The sequence below is a fragment of the Candoia aspera genome, chromosome 1 (genome assembly GCF_035149785.1).
Source record: "Candoia aspera isolate rCanAsp1 chromosome 1, rCanAsp1.hap2, whole genome shotgun sequence".
In the NCBI taxonomy this organism is placed as follows: Eukaryota; Metazoa; Chordata; class Lepidosauria; order Squamata; family Boidae; genus Candoia; species Candoia aspera.
The window spans coordinates 319,994,342-320,020,713 of record NC_086153.1 but is presented as its reverse complement, the minus strand read 5'-3'; the positions used below and the strand labels follow the sequence as shown (position 1 = coordinate 320,020,713).

Sequence of the window (26,372 nt, the reverse complement as noted above, 5' to 3'; positions counted from 1 at the left end):
TTTCTAAATACAAATTGATAAAGTCTTGGTGCAAAACACACCACATTCAACTGTGGTTGAAAAGAAGAAAGTGTGGATAATTGATGTGTCAATACCAGGGGATAGTAGAATAGAAGACAAAGAATTGGAGACGATCACAAAGTATCAAGATCTGAAAATTGAAGTTGAAAGATTATGGCATAAACCAGCAGTGGTGGTCCCAGTGGTTATTGGCACATTGGGTGCCATACCAAAAAGCCTTGGATGGTACTTAGAAAATCTGCGCATTGACAAAATTTCCAGCTGTCAATTACAAAAGGCCACACTGCTTGGATCCGCACGTGTACTACACTGATACATTACAACATCCTAGGTTCTTGGGAAGAACTCAATGCAAATGACGGCCAACACCAGCTAAAGAACTGGCAGCTGTGATTTCACATTGTTGTGCATATAATATTAATGTTAATATTAATATTAATATTAATATGCCACCCAACTCCCAGAGACTCTGGGAGTGGCATATATGTACAATACATTATGCAGCATGGCAAATACAAACACAGTATGGCTTCTGAGGGGGCCTAAATGCTTATAAACACCACAAATTGGTAGATGAACAAAAAGGGGGAATCAGAAACCACATAGCCTTTTTTTTTACTTTTTACTTTTTGTTGTTTATTTTCCTTTTATTTTTTTTTAATATGCACTAACAAAACCATGAAGTCCTTACTATTAAGTATGAAACTTAAGAAAGAAACCTGTATTATGTAACAAATAATGTAATATATTTTGCAGTTGTTTATTAAGGCCACATTTAGTTTTAGATGTAAAATTTAAACAACTTTATGTTTATCATCATTAACATTTTAGAAATCACAGTTAATATTGATACAAACTTTTTTCTTTTTCTTTAAAAGTTTAAGTTATCTAAATATCAGAATGTTAATAATCTCCAGTAAACACTGTATAAATATCACTGTATCCATATAATATAATGTACTATTTGTGTTTTATAATAATACAATAAAACAATATAAAGACAGAAAAAAGAAAAAAGGGACTTAAATAAAAGCTGAATCTAAAGCATTAAGGAGTTTTATAATTTTTCCAATCGGCATGATTTAGAGTCATGACTTCAGTTATTTCATTTAAAGGGAAAACAAAATCTTTATAAAATCTTAGGACATTAGTAAAATGAGACCCACTTTTAATTCACACTTTCTAACTGGATGTTCTGGGTTGAGGCTATGGTAAATGCATCCTTGAGAGAAGGAATGGTGCTTCCAACCTTGAGGGAGGTGGTCATGCACTCTCTCAAAATGCTGTTACTGAGCCCAGATATTCTGCATAATTATTGTCCCATCTCTAACCTCCTGTTTCTTGGGATAGTTGTTGAGCTGGTAGGCTGCAGAAAGCCTTGGAAGAAACTTACTTATTATGTAGGCACATTTCAGATTGATTTCAGGATTATGCATGGCACTGAGAATACACTCAGTTTTAGTGAGACTGGGGTAGGGGAAGTATGACCCTCCTGGTATTGCTTGATTTCTTAGAAGCCTTCAGTACCATTGATTATCGACTTGTAATTTCTGGATCCTTCTAGATCAGCCTTCCTCAACTTTTTGACCCTGGAGGAATCCTTGAAATATTTTTCAGGCCTCGGGGAACCCCTGCACAATTCAGGCTCAAATATAGGCCAGAAGTTACAAAATTATTATATTCCATGTGTAGGCCTGTATGCGTGTGTGTGTATATTCATATTCTATCCCGTCTTTATTATTTTTATAAATCACTCAAGGCTTTGAACATACCTAATACTCCTTCCTCCTCCTATTTTCCCCACAACAGCAACCCTGTGAGGTGAGTTGGGCTGAGAGAGAGTGACTGGCCCAAGGTCACCCAATTGGCTTTCATGCCTAAGGCGGGACTAGAACTCTCAGTCTCCTGGATTCTAGCCCATTGTCTTAAACCACTAGACCAAACTGGTTCACTTATATGCATTAACAGTGTTCTTAAACTAAAAAGAAAGAATGAAACTTACCTCTTTAATGTGAAGTTCCCTGAATTTGAAATATTTTTTAAAATAAATCATGATCTCCCAGGGAACCCCTAGTGACCTCTCGCAGAACCCTAGGGTTCCATGGAACTCTGGTTGAGAAACCCTGTTCTAAACTCAAAATTCCTACTAAATGAGCAAGTGGCAGCTGTGGCCAGGAATTTCATCATATGCTCCAGTTACGATCCCTCCTGCAGAAGGAGGCTTTCCTCACAATCATTCATGTCTTAGTCACCTCTCACTTGCACTATTGCAAGGCACTCTACATGGAGCTACTCTTCGAGAGCTTGTAGAAGTGCAGGTGATCCAGAATAGTAGCTTGAATTGTTATGAGTACATCCCTTTAACCCATATAACACCACTGCTTCGAGAACTTGAACTTGTTGGTTGTCACCTTTGAAGCTCTATGTGACTCAGGACCTGGGTATTTACAGGACTATTTATTCCCAATGATAGCTGCCCTTCCAGTAAGATCTGGTAAAATATGCTCCCTTCATATCCCCTTCTTCAGGGATCACAGGTTAACATCGAAACTTAACTATTTCAGCTGGCCTTGGGGATTGGGGATTGTAATATTGTTCCCTGTGGCATTGGCATTTTTTAGGTTATTGTGATTCATGTTCCTGGTATTTATATACATTGATACGTTTTTGATTATATTACTCTTAAGTTTTTAATCTGATTTATGAATGTCAGGAATGTATACCACTCAGAGCTGTCAATGATTGAGTGAACTCTAAGCCCAGAAATAAATAAGTAAGCCCTCTCTCCCTCCCTCTCTCCAGATGTTTTGGATGACAAATTCTATCTAGTGTAGCCAGCGTAGCCCGGATTATGGTTGTTATAGTCTAATCTATCTAGATGGCTCCAAGTTAGGGAAGGCCGAATTTGCCATCGACATCCTCTTTATCTGCTTATTGTCTGTCTCTCAATTGCATTTGACTACAACTCCCATCACTTCCAAACAGCACTTATGCATGCTGGTGATAGTGGAAATTGTAATTTAGTACATGTGGAGGGCATCAGATTCGTGAAGACCAGAGTTAGGTAAAAATAGACCTTTGCTTTACTTCAGAAAATTCCATGATATATGGAGGCTTTTCAATATTTTTCTTTTCTGGCAGAGTAAAGCAGAGGCTTAATAAGAAATACAGGGGGGCAGGTTGTAAGTTTCTCACTATGAAGAAAGTTGAGCAACAGACTGGCTTGTTGCTAGAAGCAGCATTCTTGATTATTGAACTTGTCTTTCATCAGCATTGTTTGTCTTGGCTTGTGCCAACCTTGAGACAACTAGTATTGGACTGTTTCAGATGAACTAAAGGAGGCATGTTTAAAGACAAAGGTGCAAGATTTTGTAATGAGTTTTATTTATTTTTAAAAGTTGCATTCTGTAGCCAACGCTCTTTCCTGTTCCAGAAGGACATAGAAGGACAAGATTGTTTTTCTATGGGTGTGTTACCACATCTGTTTACCCAGTCTACTAATGGATTTTGAAGTGGTCCTTCTTGTAACTTGGGTAAATTTTGTGTTTGACCTGGCATTGCTTAAATATTGTGTAACTACTTGTTTTTTTCTCATAAAGCAATAGCTATGTTTAAAAAAATGGGGTGAGGTCTTTGAGTGCCCCATAGGATCACTTCCACGGACTTTTGAAATAATTGGAAGAGGAGCAGTTCTGGTCCAAACTGCAATTGACAGATTGTAAAGTAGAGCCAAGGGGCTTTCTAGTAAACAGGATAATAATGAAGGGTGATGCTTTATTCTGTGGTCCATCAGACCATCAGACTCATGAACAGGTTCATAAAGATATCTGATTTATTAAAGAATAGTATGCAGGATCACAAAGAAAGCTGAGAATGGAAAAAGCACGCCAAATGCAAATAAAAACCCCTCGGTACAAACGAGATCCCTCCCCCCATAGAATCTTCCCAGGCTCACAATCCCAGGTGCTCCTAACGGCCTCTGCTGGTCCGCGGGAAACGTCCTTGAGCAGAGCCCATAATCCAAACACATTCCATTGAAATGAACCTAGATACAGAGCTTGGCACAAGGTTTCACAGCAGCTCCCTCCCAACAGAAACACGCGTCAGCACCATGGCATGTGAAACGTTACGATGTACAGTGCACATTGAAACAGTGAACATGACAGTGGCATACTTGGCGTTCTGTTTATTTTTTATTTAAACAAATGTTTTAAAAATAGATTCAGTTGGGATAGAGCTTTGGCAGGTTCTAGAAGATGTGTCTATGGGTGCACTGGTGCCCCAAGGCATCAAGCAGCCTATTCTTGATTTAGCCTTAACTACCATTCAGGTTTGTTGCAAAAATCAATAATTGTTCAAAGCATTCCTAACTTGTTTTTTAGGTAAAAGGGCTCCCTAGAGTGATTTACTAAGTTCAGTAGTTCCCGCCCTCTGACTTAAGTTCAGGTTATCACATATAGAGAAAAAGGGACTAGAGGGAAGAGGAACAACATGAAATACAGTGGGAAGGAGAAGGTAGTTCAGATTGATTGGTAGATACTGGGTTTTGTTATTTTAATAATAGGAATAACAAAGTAACTTCCTTTTTCCCTCTTTTCTTGAAAGAAAAACCTGATAGTTTTTCCCATGAAAAGACTGAGCTTTGTTCAGTTCTGGAGTCATTCTAAGCAGTATCAGGATCTGGTTGATAGATCTCAGAATTCTAGTAAAATCATAGACGATTCTGAGCTTGAAGTTTACGTACATAGTATCTGCCTGACCGACTTGATCTTGTAGGGTTGGCATGCTCCAGGTTCCTTTGATTAAACAATGTCATCTATCGGGACCCTGGAGGTGTGCCTATTCTGTAGCAGTACCTGCCCTCTGGAATGAAGTTCCCCCCAAGATCCGGATGGCCCCAACCTTGCTGTTGTTTAGAAGAGCCATGAAGACCTGGCTTTTAACCCAGGCCTTTGGCAAGGGAGAGTGAGACCCCTTGCTTCATTCAAGCTGGTCTGTTGCACTTGTTATCTTTTATCTTTATCTTTTATTTATTTTATTATAACTTCTTTGATTGTTGTGAGCTGCCCAGAGTCATTGGAAGTCAGGTGGATACATGTTTAATAAATAGTAATAATAATAGTAATAATAATTTACTGAATAATACTGAATACTGAATAATAACAAGAATACCAATCGAAGAGAATATTTGTAGCTCAGGGTTGAACTGTGGAGTCTGTAGTGCTCTCTGAGCCTTGTTTTCTTGCAGACGTTTCATTGCCAGACTAGGCAACATCTTGAAGATGTTGCCTAGTCTGGCAATGAAACGTCTGCAAGAAAACAAGGCTCAGAGAGCACCACGGACTCCACAATAACAAGAATATAATATATTCTTATAAATTATAAAAAACATATAATGGTGATTATTATTATTAATAATAATAATAATAATAAATGAACAAGTCAGGTCATGGTTATCAAACATCAAAAAAATCAGCCAGGCTATCCCACCTCCTTTACATGGACAATCTGAAGTTGTATGGAAAAACATCATCTGAATTGGAATTGCTGCTCAGCACTGCCCGAATATTCAGCCAAAATATTGCAGTGGAGTTTGGATTGGACAGATGTGCTACCCTTACCATCAACAGGGGAAAAATAGTGAAAACTGAAGCTGAAGAAACTGTGGTGAGTTGTTGCTAGCTGCTGCAAGAAGATTACACAGACTGATTACAAACAATGGCATGACAAAGTAGCAACAGTGGTGCATTGGAATATCTGCAAGAAATACCACTTGCCTGCAAGCAAGAACTGATGGGACCACAAAATAGACAAGTAATAGAAAATGAAGAAGCTCAAGTGCTCTGGGACTTCAGAATTCAAACACACAAGCATCTGCCGCACAACACCCCAGACTTAACAATTGTTGATAAGAAAGACAAAAAAGTCTGGATAGTGGGCATTGCAATACCTGGAGACAGTAGAAGAGAAGAGAAAGAGCTGGAGAAAATCACAAGATAGAAAGACCTGCACACAGAAGTAGAACGACTGTGGCAAAAGAAAGCCAAGATAGTACCAATAGCAGTAGGCGCCTGGGGTGCAATTCCAAAACATCTGGAGCACCACTTGAATACCATCGGCATTGACAAAACGACCATCGGTCAACTGCAAAAGGCAGCTTTATTTGGAACAGCTTACATCCTGCGACGACACCTTTAATATTACTGAACAACAACATCTGTCTATCCCATGTCCTTGGGAAGGACTTGATAGGTGGACAAAAATGCCAAATCCAGACTAAATATCTACTGTAGCTGACTGTGTGATCAACCATAATTTACTACTACTACTACTACTACTTTGGATGCATTGGTTAGTGTAATAACTTAGACTAGGAAAACTGGGATTCAAATCACTGCTCAGCTGTCCTTCCCCCAAGAGAAAAATCTGTAGGTGAGCTTAGATTGTCATCTCTCAGTTTAATGTACTTCACAGGCTTTGTAAGGCTAAATGTTTGGTGGGTAGACAGCGTGTGCAGCTGTTTGTGCTTTTAAGAATTGACAAGAACCAAAACTTGAAAGTAACAAAATACACTTATACAAATTGCCAGTTTTGGAAGGACAAGGAGGTCAATGTGATAGGCAAATTCCTAGTGTTGTCCAGTATCTTTATTTCCTTTGGATAACTCAGAGTGTACATTTAATTAAACATTTGCTAGTATGACAAGAAACTTCTTGGCTTCGTAATTTAGATTATGTGGATCTAAACCCAATATTAGGTACTTGATCATATTCAAACACCACATATAAATTCTTGGAGTTGGAAGAGACCATTTAGGCTACTGAGTCCAACCCTTGCTCAATGCAGGGATCTAAATGACAGATGGCTATCCAGTCTCTGAACATTTCAGCATCAGCTCCTTACTTAATTAATTCCACTGTTGGATTGTTTTTAATATTGGAAAATGTTTCCAAACATTCATCCAGAATCTTCCTTTCTGTAAAGGTAAGGTCTGATTGAGGTAATCATTATTTGTCCTGCATTCTAGAAAACTTGTCATTTGTGATGTCCCGTTAGGTATTTGAATAGGGTGTTCTTATCTGTCTTAATTCTTTTGTTTTCAAAGCTAAACATACCCAGTTTCCCCAGTCTCTTACAATGCTTAGTTTCCAGCCCTTCTAGTATCTTTGTTGCTCTTATCTGATCCTGTTCCAGTTAGGAAAAGAAATGGGAATGAGCAAATTGCCTCCGCCCCTCTGTGTTGCATCCTTGTATTCCCCCTCCTGACACTACGTGATGACTGGTTCGAGCATCCGTATATATTTGAATACTAACATTAGCTTGTCAAAAGATTTCAACTGTGGCAAATAAAAAATGAAATTAGATTATTATGGCAGGGAATTAGTATAGTTGGCTCTTCCTCCTCTGTATTGTAACATAGTTGTAAAATGTGAACCTGATGTCATTTGCAAAGCATTTTTGCTGTCTTCATCTGGGGAATTTATTTAGCTGTTAGCTAGACACAGATGCATCTACTTCTGCTATATCATTTATCAGGAACTGATTCCAAATGTGATGTCTCTGTGTATGGCATAATAGATGGAAATACAATTATGTGTTTTCAGCTGACTTTTGAATAACTCCCCCCGAAGACAACTGATTGCAGTAAAAGCTGGAATATTTACAAGCTTCTCTAGATAAGGCTGGTCCCACTTATTGATATAAAACTGGCCATGGCACATTAGTTTCCCTGTTCCCATTTTAAAACAGCTTATTTAGTCAACAATGCAGGTGTAACTATTTGTTCTGGTCTTCAGTAGCCTGCAGTCTGGATAAAAGAGGTTGCAAAGTACCTCAGACAGGACTCATTTCAGCCAGATAGTAGGAAAAAAAGAAACATTTTTCTCTTTCATAAATTCCACACCCACAGACATGTACTTTCTCCACTCCTTTCCTCACCCTATGCCCATTTTTTTCAGTCCTCTGATGACTTGAACATACTCCCTTCCTGCATGAGACCACTTCTTTCTGTTTCCCTCACTAAAACACATGCTTTCTATTAGATTTTTGGGTTTGCTATTTAGTCTTCACTTCCAGTTGAGACAGAAGGTGAAATATGTGGCACTCCATTTGTTCAAATTTCTATGTTATCATTTGCTACTTCCTTGCTCCTTGCTCTCCCTTTATATCCTCATGCCAAAGTATAATTTATAACTTATTTCTGGCAGGGACTTATTTCTACTGATGATGTTTTGGCGTTCCAAGCACCACATAAATTGTTACTCTACATAAATATCAGTCAGATATGGGTAATTGAGGTTCAATTTCAAACATCATGTTTTTATTGCGACTCGTTGTGTCATGTTCTGAAATTTGCAATGCAAGTGGAAGAATTGATAACTGATAAATGAAAACTGATAAATCAATTTTTGAAATTACTTGCTGTAATACTCCTTAGACATCAGAAGGAAACAGTGGCAAACTACTTCTGTATTGTTGGCAAAGAAATAATACTAATGTATCCATTAAGTCACCAGGACTTTGACTGGAGAAAAACTCTACCTAATACATATTCAGAAAACTCAAATATAAACATATAATTTGGGTAATTGAATCTATCCCCACATTTATGTCAAGGCAATTTCAACATAAAAATATAAAAGAAGCCCTGTTGGATCATACCAACTGAATGCTATTCTTAACCCTGTTCCTTAGAGGCCAATGATATTCAGCCTTCTACCATTATTGATCTTAGTGCTGATACTCATATGGTTAACTGTCATGAGAGATTGATACCATAGGCATTTGTCTTCTCTGCTGCTATAGTCATCTTGTGGTAATGAATTTCATAAACCAGTTCCGCAGTATACACATTATCTCCTTTTTGTTTTCATTTGGATGTACGTTCAGTCAGTTTCACTGAGCAACTCCAAATTGTTTCCTCTTCCTGCATAGCCATAAATTGAAATTGCTGGATTCAAATTTTTCATTTGAAGAGAAGAGCATATCTTGTTTGCTTAAATGGGAAAGAGACATTAAAATTTATTTGGGGGCCTTGACCTTGTTTTGATCTTAAACAACCTTTTTTGGGTAGGGATAACATTTATTTTACAATTACCAATTGAATGTAACACTCCTGTGCCTGGTGGGAAAATAGACCCCATTTCACATAAGCCCTTGCACTGCCCTTTTTATTTGACTAAGTGGAGAGGTCTAATACCATCCCTTCTATACAATGGTTGTTATAGTTGGAAGAGGAGAATACTGTCCTCCTTTTGGCTAATAGATCTCTAATTTTCAGGAGGATAACCAGATTTCGCTCAATCTCCATTTCTGTTCTTTATTTAAAACTACAATATAGCTATTTTGTTGAAATATTATTCAGATATATCTTGCTGTGTTTACATTCAGATATTGGTGTATTTTTATGTATATGTTTAAGTATTGTTGGTTTTGATTCTATATAAAGATGATGATGATGACGATCTGAATGTTACGGTTGCTTTAGTTGCCTATACACACATTAGCCATTTGGATGATGTGTATGTTTAGAACAAGCATCTGTCCTACCTTTGCTTCTTTTCCCTCCTAAAAATGATAAGAAATCGTGAGCATGTGCTCTTTTTTTCTTAATTTTTTCTTTTTTTCTAATTATTAATTGTTCAAGATATAATTAAGACACATAATGCAGAATATAAGACTGACAGAACACAAGTCTAAAAAAGAAACAGGAAAGGCTAAAATGGTGCAGGAATAAGCAAAAAAGCATATCAGACCAGTGGCTTCTGACCTTTTCCAGCACAGGTATAAAAGTACTTAAAAGTTAATCTCTTACTATTAATTAAACCTTCAGCAAAGGATCGTTACCTTGTCGTGGTGCTGGAGCTTGAGCACCTCAATGATGCCATGAGCTAAACCGTGAAGGGCCACCCAAGACGGGAAGGTCATGACAGAGAGGTCAGACTAAATGCGATCCCTGGGGAAGGTAATGGCAACCCACCCCAGTATTCTTGCTGTGAAAACTCAATGGATCAGTACAACCAGAGATATGTCAGTATACCATCGGAAGATGAGACCCCCAGGTCGGAAGATGGTCAAAATGCTACTGGGGAGGAACAGAGGATGAGCTCAACTAGCCCCAGACGTGATGACGCAGCTAGCTCAAAGCCGAAAGGACGGCTAGCAGCCGACGGTGCTGGTGGTGAACGGCGAATCCGATGTTCTAAGGATCAACACACCATTGGAACCTGGAATGTAAGATCTATGAGCCAGGGCAAAATGGATGTGGTTATTGGTGAGATGTCAAGATTAAAGATAGACATTTTGGGCGTAGTGAACTGAAATGGACTGGAATGGGCCACTTCACATCAAATGACCACCAGATCTACTGCTGTGGACAAGAGGACCACAGAAGAAATGGAGTAGCCTTCATAATTAATAGTAAAGTGGCTAAAGCAGTGCTTGGATACAATCCAAAAAACGACAGAATGATCTCAATTCGAATTCAGGGCAAGCCATCTAACATCACAGTGATCCAAATATATGCCCCAACCACAAATGCTGAAGAAGCTGAAGTAGAGCAGTTCTATGAGGATCTGCAGCACCTACTGGACAACACGCCTAAAAGAGATGTTATTTTCATCATAGGAGACTGGAATGCTAAGGTAGGCAGTCAAATGACACCTGGAATTACAGGTAAGTATGGCCTGGGAGAACAAAACGAAGCAGGACATAGGCTGATAGAATTTTGCCAAGACAATTCACTCTGCATAACACTCTCTTCCAACAACCTAAGAGACGGCTTTATACATGGACTTCACCAGATGGACAACACCGAAATCAGATTGACTACATCCTTTGCAGCCAAAGGTGGCGGACATCTGTACAGTCGGTAAAAACAAGACCTGGAGCTGACTGTAGTTCCGATCACGAACTTCTTCTTGCACAATTTAGGATCAGACTCAAGAGATTAGGGAAGACCCACAGATCAGCTAGATATGAGCTCACTAATATTCCTAAGGAATATGCAGTGGAGGTGAAGAATAGATTTAAGGGACTGGACTTAGTAGATAGGGTCCCGGAAGAACTCTGGACAGAAGTTGGCAGCATTGTTCAGGAGGCGGCAACAAAATACATCCATCCCAGAGAAGGAGAAAACCAAGAAGGCAAAATGGCTGTCTGCTGAGACACTAGAAGTAGCCCAAGAAAGAAGGAAAGCAAAAGGCAACAGTGATAGGGGGAGATATGCCCAATTAAATGCAAAATTCCAGAGGTTAGCCAGAAGAGATAAGGAATTATTTTTAAAAAAGCAGTGCGTGGAAGTGGAAGAAAACAATAGAATAGGAAGGACAAGAGACCTCTTCCAGAAAATTAGAAACATTGGAGGTAAATTCCAGGCAAAAATGGGTATGATCAAAAACAAAGATGGCAAGGACCTAACAGAAGAAGAAGAGATCAAGAAAAGGTGGCAAGAATATACAGAAGACCTGTATAGGAAGGATAACAATATCGGGGATAGCTTTGATGGTGTGGTCAGTGAGCTGGAGCCAGACATCCTGAAGAGTGAGGTTGAGTGGGCCTTAAGGAGCATTGCTAATAACAAGGCAGCAGGAGACGACGGCATCCCAGCTGAACTGTTCAAAATCTTGCAAGATGGTGCTGTCAAGGTAATGCATGCTATATGCCAGCAAATTTGGAAAACACAAGAATGGCCATCAGATTGGAAAAAATCAACTTATATCCCCATACCAAAAAAGGGGAACACTAAAGAATGTTCAAACTATCAAACAGTGGCACTCATTTCACATGCCAGTAAGGTAATGCTGAAGATCCTGCAAGGTAGACTTCAGCAATTCATGGAGCGAGAATTGCCAGATGTACAAGCTGGGTTTAGAAAAGGCAGAGGAACTAGAGACCAAATTGCCAATATCCGCTGGATAATGGAAAAAGCCAGGGAGGTTCAGAAAAACATCTATTTCTGTTTTATTGACTATTCTAAAGCCTGTGACTGTGTGGACCATAACAAATTGTGGCAAGTTCTTAGTGGTATGGGGATACCAAGTCATCTTGTATGCCTCCTGAAGAATCTGTATAACGACCAAGTAGCAACAGTAAGAACAGACAACGGAACAACGGACTGGTTTAAGATTGGGAAAGGAGTACGGCAGGGCTGTATACTCTCACCCTACCTATTCAACTTCTATGCAGAACACATCATGCGACATGCTGGGCTTGAGGAATCCAAGGCTGGAGTTAAAATCTCTGGAAGAAACATTAACAATCTCAGATATGCAGATGATACCACTTTGATGGCTGAAAGCGAAGAGGAACTGAGGAGCCTTGTGATGAAGGTGAAAGAAGAAAGCGCAAAAGCTGGCTTGCAGCTGAACCTCAAAAAAACCAAGATTATGGCAACCAGCTTGGTTGATAACTAGCAAATAGAGGGAGAAAATGTAGAAGCAGTGAAAGACTTTGTATTCCTAGGTGCAAAGATTACTGCAGATGCTGACTGCAGTCAGGAAATCAGAAGACGCTTAATCCTTGGGAGAAGAGCAATGACAAATCTCGATAAAATAGTTAAGAGCAGAGACATCACACTGACAACAAAGGTCCGCATAGTTAAAGCAATGGTGTTCCCCGTAGTAACATATGGCTGCGAGAGCTGGACCATAAGGAAGGCTGAGAGAAGGAAGATCTATGCTTTTGAACTGTGGTGTTGGAGGAAAATTCTGAGAGTGCCTTGGACTGCAAGAAGATCAAACCAGTCCATCCTCCAGGAAATAAAGCCAGACTGCTCACTTGAGGGAACGATATTAAAGGCCAAACTGAAATACTTTGGCCACATAATGAGAAGATGTTGATGCTAGGGAGAGTGGAAGGCAAAAGGAAGAGGGGCCGACCAAGGGCAAGGTGGATGGATGATATTCTAGAGGTGACGGACTTGTCCCTGGGGGAGCTGGGGGTGTTGACGACCGACAGGAAGCTCTGGCGTGGGCTGGCCCATGAAGTCACGAAGAGTCAGAAGCAATTAAACGAATAAACAACAACAATTAATTAAACATTTAGTAACATTGTATCTCTAAAATGAAACCATTCAATCATCAAAACCTAAAATCAAGACTTCATTCTTTTGCATTACAAGCGAATACTCCAAGAGCGGCTTTCAGATGGAAACGAATCCAGTTACAGTGTTTTCTCTTATCAGTGCTGTCAGCTTAGCCATTTGCGCGAATTCCATCCACTTAATCATCCAGTCCTCCATTGAGGGAGTTTGTGCATCCTTCCATCTTTGAGCATATGAGAGTCTTGCTGCTGTTATCACATATAAGAACAGAGTTCCATGTTGCTTTTCAAGCTGTTGGCCCATCAAACCCAAGAGCAACAGCTCCAGTTTCAATTGTAAGTCCACTTTAAGAATCTTTTGAATAGTACTCATATTTGGGTCCAGAATTTCTTAGTTTCTCCACAAGTCCACCATAAATGATAGGAAGTTCCTTGTCCCTGTGAGCATTTTGAACAGACATTTGATATCCCATTATACATTTTAGACAGCTTATCAGGAGTTAAATACCAACGGTACATCATTTTATAAAACTTCTCTTTCAAATTATAGTTCCAAGTGAATTTCAGACCTTTGTTCCACAAAGTTTCCCATTGGTCTATCATAATATTGTACCCAAAATTCTTAGCCCATTTACTCATACAATCTTTAACATATTCATCCTTTTTGCCCCTATTAAGCCTTAAAAAAAATCAAACCAACTTTGAATCATTACGGAAAAATAGAATCATACAGCCTTAAAATCAATCCACATACTTATTCTTAATTTCTTATCCCACCTCATAATAAACCAGAACATTTATTTGTCTCCATATTATACACAGGACATTTTTTTATAAATGAATCAAGTGCCCCCCTTAGAAAGTCCGCAAAAAACTTCCCACATAACAGAGCTGTCTCATTCTCGAAACAAACCCTGAGACAAACACCAGTCATCACCTTGCAAGTCGAATTGTAGCTCCTTCATGAGCAGCACATATTCATCAGCTAGCATTTCTTCACATTCTGGAGTCTCATGATTGGGAAAAATGCCTCCTCCTCGATAAATCTCTTCCTCTCCTTTCAGAAAATCCTCAGCCAACTGATAAATTTTAAAAATAATATCCCAAACATCTTGCAAAATAGCTTGAGTAGTTTCATGGAGAATTTGTTTGAAATCAGCTTGCAGCTCAGTACAGAGTCCTGAAATGATCCCCTTAAAGTCTTCCATAATCCAATAAGTAAAATCTAGCTCCCTATGAAAGACTTCCAGAAGCTATTGAATGATACTGACAAAACAAAAAGTATGCAAACCAGCAGATACAGAGCCCAAGGAAAGTGAACAGAAAGCTGAAAACTCAAAACATCAAATTAAACATGTAGGAAAAAGTTACATCCTTCAAGTTAGATACAAAAATAGTAGTGGAGAGATGCTTATTTATTCTCAGTCCTCCTTAAATTTTAAGTGGGAAGTAAGCCAGTAATTAAAGGAAGGTTTTAAGAGTAATCCAGAACCATCGATGATTAACACCAAGAGATTCATTTCTTCTTGCTGTGGAGAGTTTCTCTTGAGGTGCAAAACTTAAAAATATATAAATTGGGAGATTTAGGAATGAGAAAGGCTCGACCTAGTGTCCCAAAGGGCCTGCAGCATGGTCTGGAAAATGGTGGTATCCTCAACTCCCGTCTCCCCTTACCGGATTAGTGCCAACGCTATTGATGATCCTCAGGCTGCGAGGTGACGTTCCAAAGTAGAAATGGGGTGATTCCGAGTGTTTGCTATTCATGAAAACACTCTAGGACAACAGGAAAAGCCTGCCTGTGCTCCCCAAAAGAGTCATACGCTGCCACGTCTGCCCACTGGGCTTGCGGGCAGTCTGTTCAGTCGGTCATCTTCTCAAGTCCCCAGCACAGCGTTTTCGAGACTGGTTCGTGAGCATGCACTCTTATGCTTATTCTCATCCTGGTGGACCACCGCTTAAGAATGAGTCAACAGTGTACTGCAGCTGCCAAAAAAGCCAGCGAAGTCCTGGGCTGCATCAACAGAGGGATAGTATGAAGTTCACGCAGTAACTCCTGCCCTTTGGAACATTCTCCCCCTAGAGGTGAGACAGACCCCTTCACTCCTGGACTTCCGCAAACAAAGACCTGGTTTTGTGACCACGCCTGGGGCGGGAGGGAGAATAGTCACTCCTGGCTAGCTCCCTAGAATGGCCCTGTTTTACTTGTGGGTTTATAGAGAACTTTTAATAACTGGTTTTCATCATATTTATATTTTATTATGTACTATATTTATTCTATAGTTTTATATTGCATTGTTTTAACTGTGTTTTATTGTAAACTGCCCAGAGTCCCTCCTCAGGGGGAGATGGATGGTGATAAATTTGATTAATACATAATTAATAAATAAATAAATAGTACCACTCTGTATGCACTGGTAAGGCCACAATTGGAGTACTGCATCCAGATCTGGTCACTGCAATACAGAGAAGATGCTGAGGCCCTAGAAAGAGTGCAGAGAAGAGCAACCAAGATGATTAGTGGTCTGGAGGCTAAATCCTATGAAGAACGGCTAAAGGAACTAGGTATGTTTAGCTTAACGAAGAGAAGACTGAGGAGAGACATGATAACAGTCTTCCAATACTTGAAGGGTTGCCACAGGGAAGAAGGTGTCAATTTATTCTCCATAGCACCTGAGGGTAGGACAAGAAGCAATGGGTGGAAGCTCGTCAGAGGGAGATCCAACCTGGAAACGAGGAGGAATTTCCTGACAGTGAAAACAATTAAGCGATGGAACAGCTTGCTTCCTGGAGTTTTGGGTGCTCCATCACTGGAGGTTTTCAAGAACAGATTGGACAACCATTTGTCCAAGATGGTATGAGGATTCCTGCCTTGGGCAGGGGGTTGCAAGGTACCTTCTAACCCTATGATTCAATGAACTTGACAATATGATTTTATGCTGCCTTGCTCAACCTGCCATCCCATGCAAGCATTCAGCATCTGGAGGGCACTAGGCTGGGGTAGCTGGCCTGAAGTCTAGAGCCTGTGAGTTGTTGAGCCTACCTTGTTTTAGCTTTTAGACCCTGGTTGTTTATTGGAATCCTGTATCATACCATCCCCCCATCTTATTACCAATATTTAGCCATTTGTATACACGTATACAAATCTGCTTGCTTTCTGTAAGTTGTTGGAAGTTCTGTATGTTGATATTCATGGATCAAGTTACTTCTCTTCCCATTCCCCTAGGCCAAAATGGTAGATGTTGATTTAGTTAGTAATAGCCTGAGTATTTATAATCATATATTTCAAAAGTTTTGCTTCCTTCTGAAAACTAGTCTAACTAGCTTTTTTGTGGCCTTCTTCTAAAACTAGCTGTTGCTGTGTATTTCTTCACTTTATAGACCAGAGGTGAGAAGTGCTCTGTACCTTTGGCTGACTTTTACAAACATTGCTGTTTCAGGCACTATCCAGAACAAAAACAAACTCTCATTTCTCTTTCACTGTCACTTCAGGTTTCACTGGCTGAAATGCTTCCCCCAAGTAAAACTTGTGCTCTTCATCTCCTCAATTATGAGGGAGACATTAGTAATCCTCAAGATTCACAAAGTACAATAAATCTAAAGGAAAAAAAATAGTGATAATACTGTGTACAGAATGACCCCAGAACACTAACTATTGGGCAAGCTGCAGTAGAAAACTGGGTTGGAAGAAAGGAATAATTGACTGACTAAAGCAAGGAGCATGAGCAGGTCACACTGCAAAGTTTTATTACAGGTTCCATTTCTTTCCCTATATCAGGAATAGATAATCTATGGGCTTCCGGCAGCCCCTTCTTATTTTGCTGTATGTGGCTTACAAATGATACTGACTTTGTGCTGCTGAAATGCGAAGGCACGTTTTTGCTTAAAAAAAACCAAAGAAATAAGCAACGTATTAAATCTCTAGTAGGGTTTAATGCACCTATTTTAATCAAAAATAACAACCCTGTGTTTCAACTTCTTTTTAAGGCAAACATGAAAACTTCTATTTGTGTCAGTGGGATCAATGTACTATCACCATGTCCTGTTGCTTTTGGAAAGCTAAATTGTTTTAAAATGTGTTGTCTGAGCCATAAACATTTTTTTGTACTTGTACTATATTTATATTCTACTTTTCTATATGTTTTATTCGAAATATGTAACAAAAATAAATCAATTTTTTATATCTAATCACAGAGTTAAATATAGTAAAAATATGAAAACAAGAAGTTTACTGCAATGAAACAAACAGCTTGGCTGCACTTGGAATACTAGATAAGGAACCAGCAGAACTTCCTCTTGGGAGAGCATCCCAAAACTTAAAGAAAACCCGCACCTTATAAGAGCTAGCTAGTATTGGTAGAATAAATCATTGGGGTCTGCAACAGCGCTGTTGACTCTATAAGTCTGCTTGTAATAAAACTTGTCTCACTCATGAGCTTATCATGGAAAAGAGAGTAGACAGGGCTTATATTACTGATACTTGGATCAGGTTGGTGGTGAAGGCTCTCCCCCTCTCAGAGATGTACCCATCTAGATTTTGGGTTTGGGGCCAACCTCAAAGTCAGGGGAGAGGAGATAGACTGTCAGTTGTGATCTGGGAGACTTTGTCAACATCAAGGGGCATGTCCTGAGACAAATGGATATGAGGTCTTATTGGTAAAGCTGGGTTGTAAGGACACGATGGGAATGTTGCTTTTTCTACCATCCATCCTGCTGCAGGGCAGCTTCCCTGCCTGAACTTCTGGACCTCATCACAGGGTTGGTGGTGGAGATCCCTGATAGTTCTTATGGGACTTCAATTTGCTTTCCCTGGGAGAAGGGTTAGAGGCAACCATGACAAACATGGACCTGTGAAATCATACAGGGTGCAATTTTGCATGTTCGGGGGGAGATGGGTGGTGATAGAAATTTGAACAATAAATCAATCAGTCAATTTATTGGGGTTATACAACAGCCTAGCTCACACAAAGTGACTTTGCAATGTACAGTAAAGCCACTTATGCATGCTGGAGACCACACATTAGGTCTGCTTTTTATATTAGGATAGCTGTGATGATCTGTGGCTCTAGGACATTAATGTCTGTCCTTTGTCATGGCCAGTTCACTCCATGACTGCTATGGAGTTGTGTGGTGCCACAAAACTCCATGGACAGCCTATTTGGTTGGTCCACCCCAGGTGTCTAATGGAGCTGCTTAGTTTTCAGAGGACACTTGGGGGATTTCTCAAGTTGTTGGGCAGTTGCTTTGAGGCCTTAACTACCTGCTGGAATAGGGAAGCAGCATTGGCCTTAGATTAAATGGTACCTGAACAGCCTCCCCTGACTTCCCAACAGGGGGGTCCATGGGTTTCAGAGAAGGTGAGGGGAATGAAATGAATTAAGAGATGGCTAGAGTGTTGCTGGCATAAAATGAAGAGCGAGCACAGGTAAGAGCCCATGCCTGGTCCACCACCATGGCCATAAGAGCAGCAAAATATTAATAGTTGTCTGCTTTTATTGTGTCCACAAATTGCTGTCCAGCAGTCCTTTTAAAAGTGACCCAGACCCTATTGGGCAGAGATAGGTAGGAGGACTACGTAAGGGGCTGTTGTAAGGAATTTTCTAGACATTTGGATGGTAAAGTCGCTTAGATTTATTTATTTATTTATTTTTCATATTTCTTTACCGCCCATCTTGTAACGATGACTCTTTCCCTCAGAGCTTGACATTAGCTAGACAAGTCCAGAGGAGTTGGATGGGGCTTTGTCTTGTAAGATCATCTGTGATGAGCTTGATCCTGTGAGTCCTGAGAAAGTAGCATCTGTAATCTGGATCCCTGCCTTTCTTAGCTGGTGAAAGCCTTCAGGGAACTGGATTAGAGCGATGGTGAATGCATCCTTGAGAGAGGGGGTATTACCAAGAGTGCCTTAATATTTATTGTAGCCATGAGGTTATATTCTAAGATTGGGTTAACATTTTTCTTGCTAAAATAGCCTTTAACAACTTCCTGTGACAGAAGAATAAAGTTTACTTTTTTTCTAGGGGAAGTTATTGCACAACTCGGCTTCTTATGTTGCCATCTTAACAGAAAGTACTATATCAGGTATTACTGCTTTGGCTGAAGGAAGCAGTTGTGTGCCCCCTACTCAAGAAGCCAGAATTCAACCTGGATTGTACTTGACAATTATCAACCTGTCTCCAAACTCCCTTTTGGGGGGAAAGGTTGTAGAGAAAGTGGTTGGGCCCTGGAGGAAAGAGATTATATGGACCTGTTTCAATTAGGTTTCCAGGCCCAGGTTCAGCATGGACCTGAATTATACTTATAGTTCATCTCTGGAGGGACCGCAGTAGGAGTGATGTGATCCTCCTGGTCCTGCTTGCCCTGTCAATGGCTTTTGATACCATCAATCATGGTATATTTGAGAGCTAGAAGTGGGGAAAATTGTTCTCTAGTAGTTCTCTTCCTCCCTGAAGGGAAAGTTACATGTGATGGTGATGGGGGGAGAAATCAAACCCTAGGGCCCTCAACTGTGGGGTGCTACGGGGCTCAGTGCTCTCCCAACTTCTATTTAGGAGCTCCATAAAACTGCTAGATAAAATCTTCCATCAAGCCGGGGTCAGTATTCATTAGTGTATTGCTGATACCTAACTGTGCATCTTATCCTGTGGCTGAATAAGTGATAGTGTCAAAGTGCTGTCAAGATGCCTAGAGGTTGTCTGGGTCTGGATGGAAAGAAAGAGGTTGAGATTCAGTCACAGCAAGAATTGTGTACGTCCAGAAGGAAACCATTCAGACTAACATATATTTGGGGGTCGTCTTGGACTCACAGCTCCTGTTTAAATATTGGGGAGTTGTACACTACTCAGAATCAGCTGATTAGAAATATCCCCATGAATTTGAACCTCTGGAATGAGGTTCCCCCCAAGATTTGAATGGACTGCATCCTACTGGTATTTTGAAGGGCCCTGAAGACATGGCTCTTTGCCCAGGCCTTTGGCAAGGATGACTGATGCCCCTTTCTTCCTTTTCCTTTTTCCCATCCAGGCTTGTTTTCTCTGTCATCTCTGTCCTTTAGTGTTGTATTGTTTTTGTGTTTTAGATTTATTCCTTGTTTTTAAAAGTTTTTAACAATTTGTAAACTGCCCCGAGTTGCTGGGATTCATATACATTTAATAAATAAATAAACGAATAAATAAATTTATGTACCCTAAGAGAGGCTTTCTACAGCAAGGAGAAAACGTTCTCTTGGTGCTTATCATTATTTTTGTGATTAATTTCTTAAAAAAAAATCTTTTTAAGTTTTGGATTTTGCTTCCCATCCAAATATTAAGGAAGGTTGAGAGTATGTAATCATCTCCCTGTTATTATTTTTGTACTAAATTTGAAGATTTTAGCATTTTCCTACATGTTGAATCTGCTGTTTTGAACTTTCAGCTCTCTGTTGCTACTTTCTCTGGGGAACTGCCTGTTATCATACTTTCACTTTCACTTCTGTAAACACATTTCGGAATTTTTCTATTCCCTCCCACTTTCACTGGCTAAGTACCTAGGGGGCTCCATAATCTACTGCGTGAGACATGGAGGACTTCAAGAAGACTTTCTCAGATGTTCATCGTGACTTTAAACAGGTCCTTTTTGATTCCTGTCAAGTTTTTATGCAAGGCATTCAAGACATTGTGGAAAATATGAGGTCCAAAATGTGTCATCTGGTTGGGGATGTGGAAGAAATTGAAGAGCTTAATGATGATAGAAATGTTTCTATTATTAGTGAGATTGGGGCTTCTGTTGAAATGCTGGATGAAGATCGGATAGTTGAGTTGAAGAAATTAAAGGGACAGATCGAATTGCAAGCCATAAGGGAAACTGAATCACTGACAGAATGCTATGGAAAAATAGGGGTTATTATGTGTGGGAGGCTTTTTGTTGAGAAGTCGGAGTTCTTGAGGGGGGCAGTCGAGCTGTCTGATTTCTTTATGAAAAATAAAGTGTGTGTGTTGTGGGGATATATAAATGCTCTGGTTTATTTTGAAGTGGGGTAAGGGCTCAAGAATATTTATCTGGATTGCTTCTAGGGCTGGTTTGACTTCATTCATCTTTAATGATTTGGATTAAGATTAATAAGGTATAATAATAAATGCTTGGTTTTAGGCTTAATGTGATTAAGATTATTATAATTGTTGTATTAATTATAATGGCAGGCAATTTATATGCTTTTTAGTTTGATTTTTATTATAGTAGACAGAAATGTATAGAATAGTAGTAGGAAGGAAATAAATAAATGTTATCTTTGGGGGGAAGTTGATTAGGAGAGGTGTGTGTGTATTCTTTTTCTTTTAATATAAGAGGATAGAGCAACTGTATTTAGTGATTTTTATAATGTGCCAATGGAATGATTTATACAAATAATGTGACTTTGGTTTAATATAGAGGAAGGGATTGATTATGGAAAATTTGTTCTATATCCTTGCTGTTAAAAGTCAGAAGTCACTTCTTGTAATTTTTTTTAAAAAAAATTTCCTCTGTGTTTTCACTCTTTTTAAATTTTTAAATTTTTTTAGTTTTTTCTTTTTTCTTCTTGTAGTTTTTTCTTTTTGTAGTTTTTATCTTTGTCTTAAATCTAATAAAATTCTTACGAAAAAAAGGAAAAACATTTTTGAGTCAGAAAATTTGGAGAGATGCAGAAATTTCTACAGAACATGGACATGTAAGATAGAAAGTTCTCTGCAGTTTTGTAATGAGGAAAGGATTTATAGCTACCTCCTGAGTATAGATGGTGGAGTAGTAATCTAACCACTCTGAAAGGCATTAGATTAGAGAAAATTGGGTTAGAGATTTAGGTGAGAAATAGCATCTCTCTTGTGTTGGAGACCAAGATATGAGAATATGAGAATAGATGGTGATCTATGTGCTTTTTGAAATTGTGCTAATATTCAGCGCCTTCTAGTATATTTTATGTCTCTTTTGAAACTTGGAAGGATGAAAAAAAAATCTCTAGAGGACTTTCTATAGAGTTTGTTAGAAAAACATCCTTCTGGACCACCCCATAGTAAACAATATGAAACTTGTTCCAGAAAACGGGCGTCATGTGTTTTTTAAAAAAAATTGTTAGTAAAAATATAAAACATAGTCCAAGTATCAAAATATTTATTTTATTTATTTACTTGATAATATTTGTTGGAAATGATCACTCAAAGCAGTGTATACAAGTAACACATCTGCAAATATTAGAGTGTTACCAGTAAAGATGTCCATACAACTGGCCAATAAGCTTAGTTCTGTAAGAATTTTTTTTTTTACCACAGTGGTCTCAAAACTTTGGTTGGTGGTAGAGGAGATCTTAGGAATAATGACTACTTGTTGGTGCTAACATATAATAAGACATTAAGAATGTGCCTGTTATATTGATTGCTTTTGCTAATCTTATCTATGAAATCAATTTTCTCTCAAAGTGCTACCTTCCACAATATTTTCTGATGGATAGTTCAGACAGAGCTTCCCACTGCATGACAACTTTCTACTGAGTTGCCAACAGGAGAAAACAGAATGTATTTGTTATCATCAAATACAAACAGTAATATCAATTCCATGTATTATGTGGTTAGTTTGCTGATAACGTCTGCAATTATTGTGATAAGACCAAAATTCAGATACTTTAAAGTGTATTAGCCACCCATCTATACGAGAATCTTTAAGGCGCACAGTTTCCTCCAAGTTTCTGGCAATAATGTTTGCTCATATAACATAGTTTCATAGTGTAAAATATGCATAGTATAAAATATGCTGATTTATTGTCCCAGACTTTTCACTAGGAATCAATTACGACAGCTGATTTGGTGTAGTGGTTAAGGCACCAGGCTAGAACCTAGGAAACTGTGAGTTCCCGCCTTAGTCACAAAGCCAGCTGGGTGACTTTGGGCCAGTCACTCCATCTCAGCCCTAGGAAGGAGGCAATGGCAAACCACTTACAAAAAACCGTGCCAGGAAAACTGCAGAGGCCCCTCATTAGTGTATTCTCAGGCATGTTAGTTTTGCATGTGCTGATGTGTTAGCCTGATTGGTTCCATCTTGTTTCTGCAACAGTCTACACACAGATGTGTACTTCTGATTTTTCTTCCTGCAAAATACACATTTTTATTCCCATTGTAGCCTCATATAAATATTTCAGGACGCATTTTGTTGTTTTTATTTGGTTTAAATCAAGAATATACCACAATATTTGAAGAAATGCAAAATCTCAAAGGATAACTTTGTCTCAATATGGGAATACTCTTGGAAGTATGAATTGGTTTGGGTTGCTTAACAGTGATGATCAAATGAAATTTTTAACCATTTCTGCTTACAATAGCATTGGGCATCTTCTACATTTCCCTCTCTTTGGCTGTCTCCTTTTGAGGATTGTAAAAAGCACTTTCTGAAGATTTCCTCCTTTGTTAGTTCTTGAGAAGGGGAGAGAGAGTCTTCCATCAGCCATATTGATTTCATCTTTCTGTGATGAATGCTCAAGTCACTGCTTATACCAAGTAATTGGATTATTGTTTCTCTGAAATCTTTCACATCTGTAAATATGTTGCTCTTTGCCTTCGTGCACAGCTTTATCTCCCTCCTCCCCTTTGAAAAATAAATAGGAAACATGAATCTGAAGTGATCTACTGGACCACCTGTTTATTTTATTATTTTATTTATTTTTTTAGCATCAAGTGATTTTTCTCTTTTAGTTGTGAAAGCTGCGTGGAGCTGCTGTTTGTTCGGGGAGCTGGGAATTGCCAAGAGTGTGATACCCCTTTGCGGAAGAGCAACTTCAGAGTGCAACTCTTTGAGGACCCAGCTGTTGACAAGGAGGTGGAAATCCGTAAGAAGGTGTTGAAAATGTAAGTATCAGAAAGCCCAAAGTAAGAGAAGCCACCTCTTTTTTCTGTTTGGGTGTGTGTGTATCCAAATTCATTTTAGCAGTGTTTGAAAAAAGGGTTTGTTTAAAACATTTGCAAAATATTCTTACCTTGGAAGAATACTGTATAAAGAACTAGCAAAGGTATCTTTTTGTGGAGATAAAGCCAATATTCTGCTCTTCAGCTATTCTGTACAAAATAGAGTGCAGCAATGCGCAGAAACAAAGAAACAAATACTGCTGATTTGTGCATATAATATCATTGCACGTGTCGATACTTCAGGCAGGAATCTTCAGATCATTCCCCTCGTTCTGATGTGTTGGGAGTTTTAGAAGCTTGGTTGTTAAATTGTGAACATGAATACATTTTAAAGTAAAGAAGCCCCTGAAGGCAATCTGTACAGTATGTGTATGTATATAAATGTACACATTTAAAATTGTGTTTTAACAGGCATTTGAACATTTTTAAAACACAGTTTGTACAGCTTGACTGGCATAAATATAGTATTGTGACTATAAATCTGCAAATTTTAAAGGCATATTTATGCAAAGTCTTTTTTAGTAGAATAAATAGTATTTGGCAATTCACTTTCTTCTTATTTCTCTCCTCTCATTTCTTCATATATTTTCCTTCTTCCCTTTCTCTGATATTTCTTTAGTATCAGACTTAGATTATAGGCTCCTTGGGACAAAGACTTGTCCTCCTATACTGTGTAAAGTGCCATGATATTATCTGCCATCTCAGCACTTTTGGTTCTTCTGAAGAGTTTTATGAAAAGAGTTATTATGTGAGATTAGCCAAAAAAACAATTTTAACAACCAAGTTACTGAGCATAAAAACTTTCTTACTGCTTTTTAGCTATGAAAGTTCCCACAGCCATTTACAAATCTGAGTCATTACCTGGCCTTAGGTTTATATGAACTTGTTCAAGGCATATGCCTTTAAATAAAGTGATGCACTTAATTCAAATTATAGTTTGCTTAGGTCTTTAGGTCCTTTATCTTTTTGTCATTGCTGTATTTTGTTGACTTTGGGGAAGCATTTTTATTAGCTGCTGACTCACTCAAGATTCAGAAAGGATTAGTTTAGATAAAGTTTGAGTGCTTGGACTCTCAGAAAGGATGAAGAAAGAATGTTAGAAGTTTTTATTTTTGAATGCCCAGATGTAATCCTTTTTTTTTCTGTATGCCTTTTTGCAAAGATACAATAAAAGAGAGGATGACTTCCCCAATTTAGCAGAATACAATGATTTCCTGGAAGAAGTGGAAGAAATTGGTAAGTTCTAATGCGTGCATATTTGATGCCCTGCACGCTTTTATTTCCTGCCAGCCTCATTGAACGTTAAAACTGAGCCTCTCTTCACTGATCTTTATTGGAGCACTTGATGATTGGCTAATTACTTTCTCCTTGCATTTTTAATCAAGAGCTCTTCAATTGGAGGGTTGTATCTGAGTAATAAATGTTTCTAGCTGTCATAGTAGGGATGGGTTGTGGGATGGTGGGAAATGTATGCAGCAAATGTGGTTATAAAAATGCTTTGTAAGCTATTGTTGGGTCTGCAAAAGAAAAAAGCTCAAATAAAAGAAAAGGGGGAAGGAGTACCATTCAGTTCTTAATCTTTGCTTCCATTGCCTTTATTCACCATGACAGAAGCCATATGGCCCCCCTTTAATCCTCTTGCTACTTCAAGTACAGTAGCTGGGAGGGCTTGAAATGCTTGACCTTGCGTACCATTTTGGCAATGTATTTATGGGACTAATGCAGAGGGGCAGAAGTTAAAAGAGCAAGACTGAATCTATTTCTTTCTCCCTCTTTGTTGGATTTCAGGCCTGCAGATGCTATTGCCTGAGGCCTGTCCCATTTTAACATGACATTTGCATTGGGGAATGTTGACCTAGAGGATTGGGTGGGAAATAGGATCTCTCTTGCATTGGAGACCAAGGTGTGTTAATAGGGGAGAGATGTATGTGCTTTTTGAGGTCTTGTTAATATTTAATGCCTTCCCTCTATTTATGGTTATACTCCAGTGAGCTTTTAGTCTGGATGTTTCAAATGAATCCCCCTCTCCTTATCCTGCACAGCAGTTCTCTGAGGATAGGTGGCCAGATATGCATGAACTTTGGGGCCTTGTGCCCCCAAACTCCACCCTCTGAGAAATCCCCTGGACTCATCATCTCTTGCTTTTCTACCTGGGCATTAAAGTTTTGCTGTTCCAAAGAATTTTTAACTATTGGTTTTGTGTTGCATTTTTACTCAATTACTTTTCTCTTTTCTTTTTTGCCCCTGCTCTTAACTTTTTGATTATACTGTTGTGTAGGTTGTTTTTCATTTCTGAACCTTCCTTCTTTCCATGAAATAGTTTGGATGCTTTTAACATTTTTATATAAGTACATGCCAGCTGTTATGGTTTGTTGTATATCATGAAAAGATGTCACAAGTGGGTGATAG

The 26,372-nt window shown here is 38.9% G+C and overlaps 1 protein-coding gene across 2 annotated transcripts in view; it reads left to right on the top strand.

Annotated features, from left to right (window-relative positions):
• MNAT1 (MNAT1 component of CDK activating kinase) overlaps positions 1-26,372 on the top strand; it is a 151,706-nt gene that overhangs the window by 35,754 nt on the left and 89,580 nt on the right. For both annotated transcript variants that reach the window (XM_063290453.1, XM_063290452.1), the window contains exons 2-3: positions 23,754-23,906; positions 25,126-25,199. In XM_063290453.1, the coding sequence (XP_063146523.1) occupies positions 23,754-23,906; positions 25,126-25,199 (227 nt within the window). The remainder of the gene's footprint in view (positions 1-23,753; positions 23,907-25,125; positions 25,200-26,372) is intronic.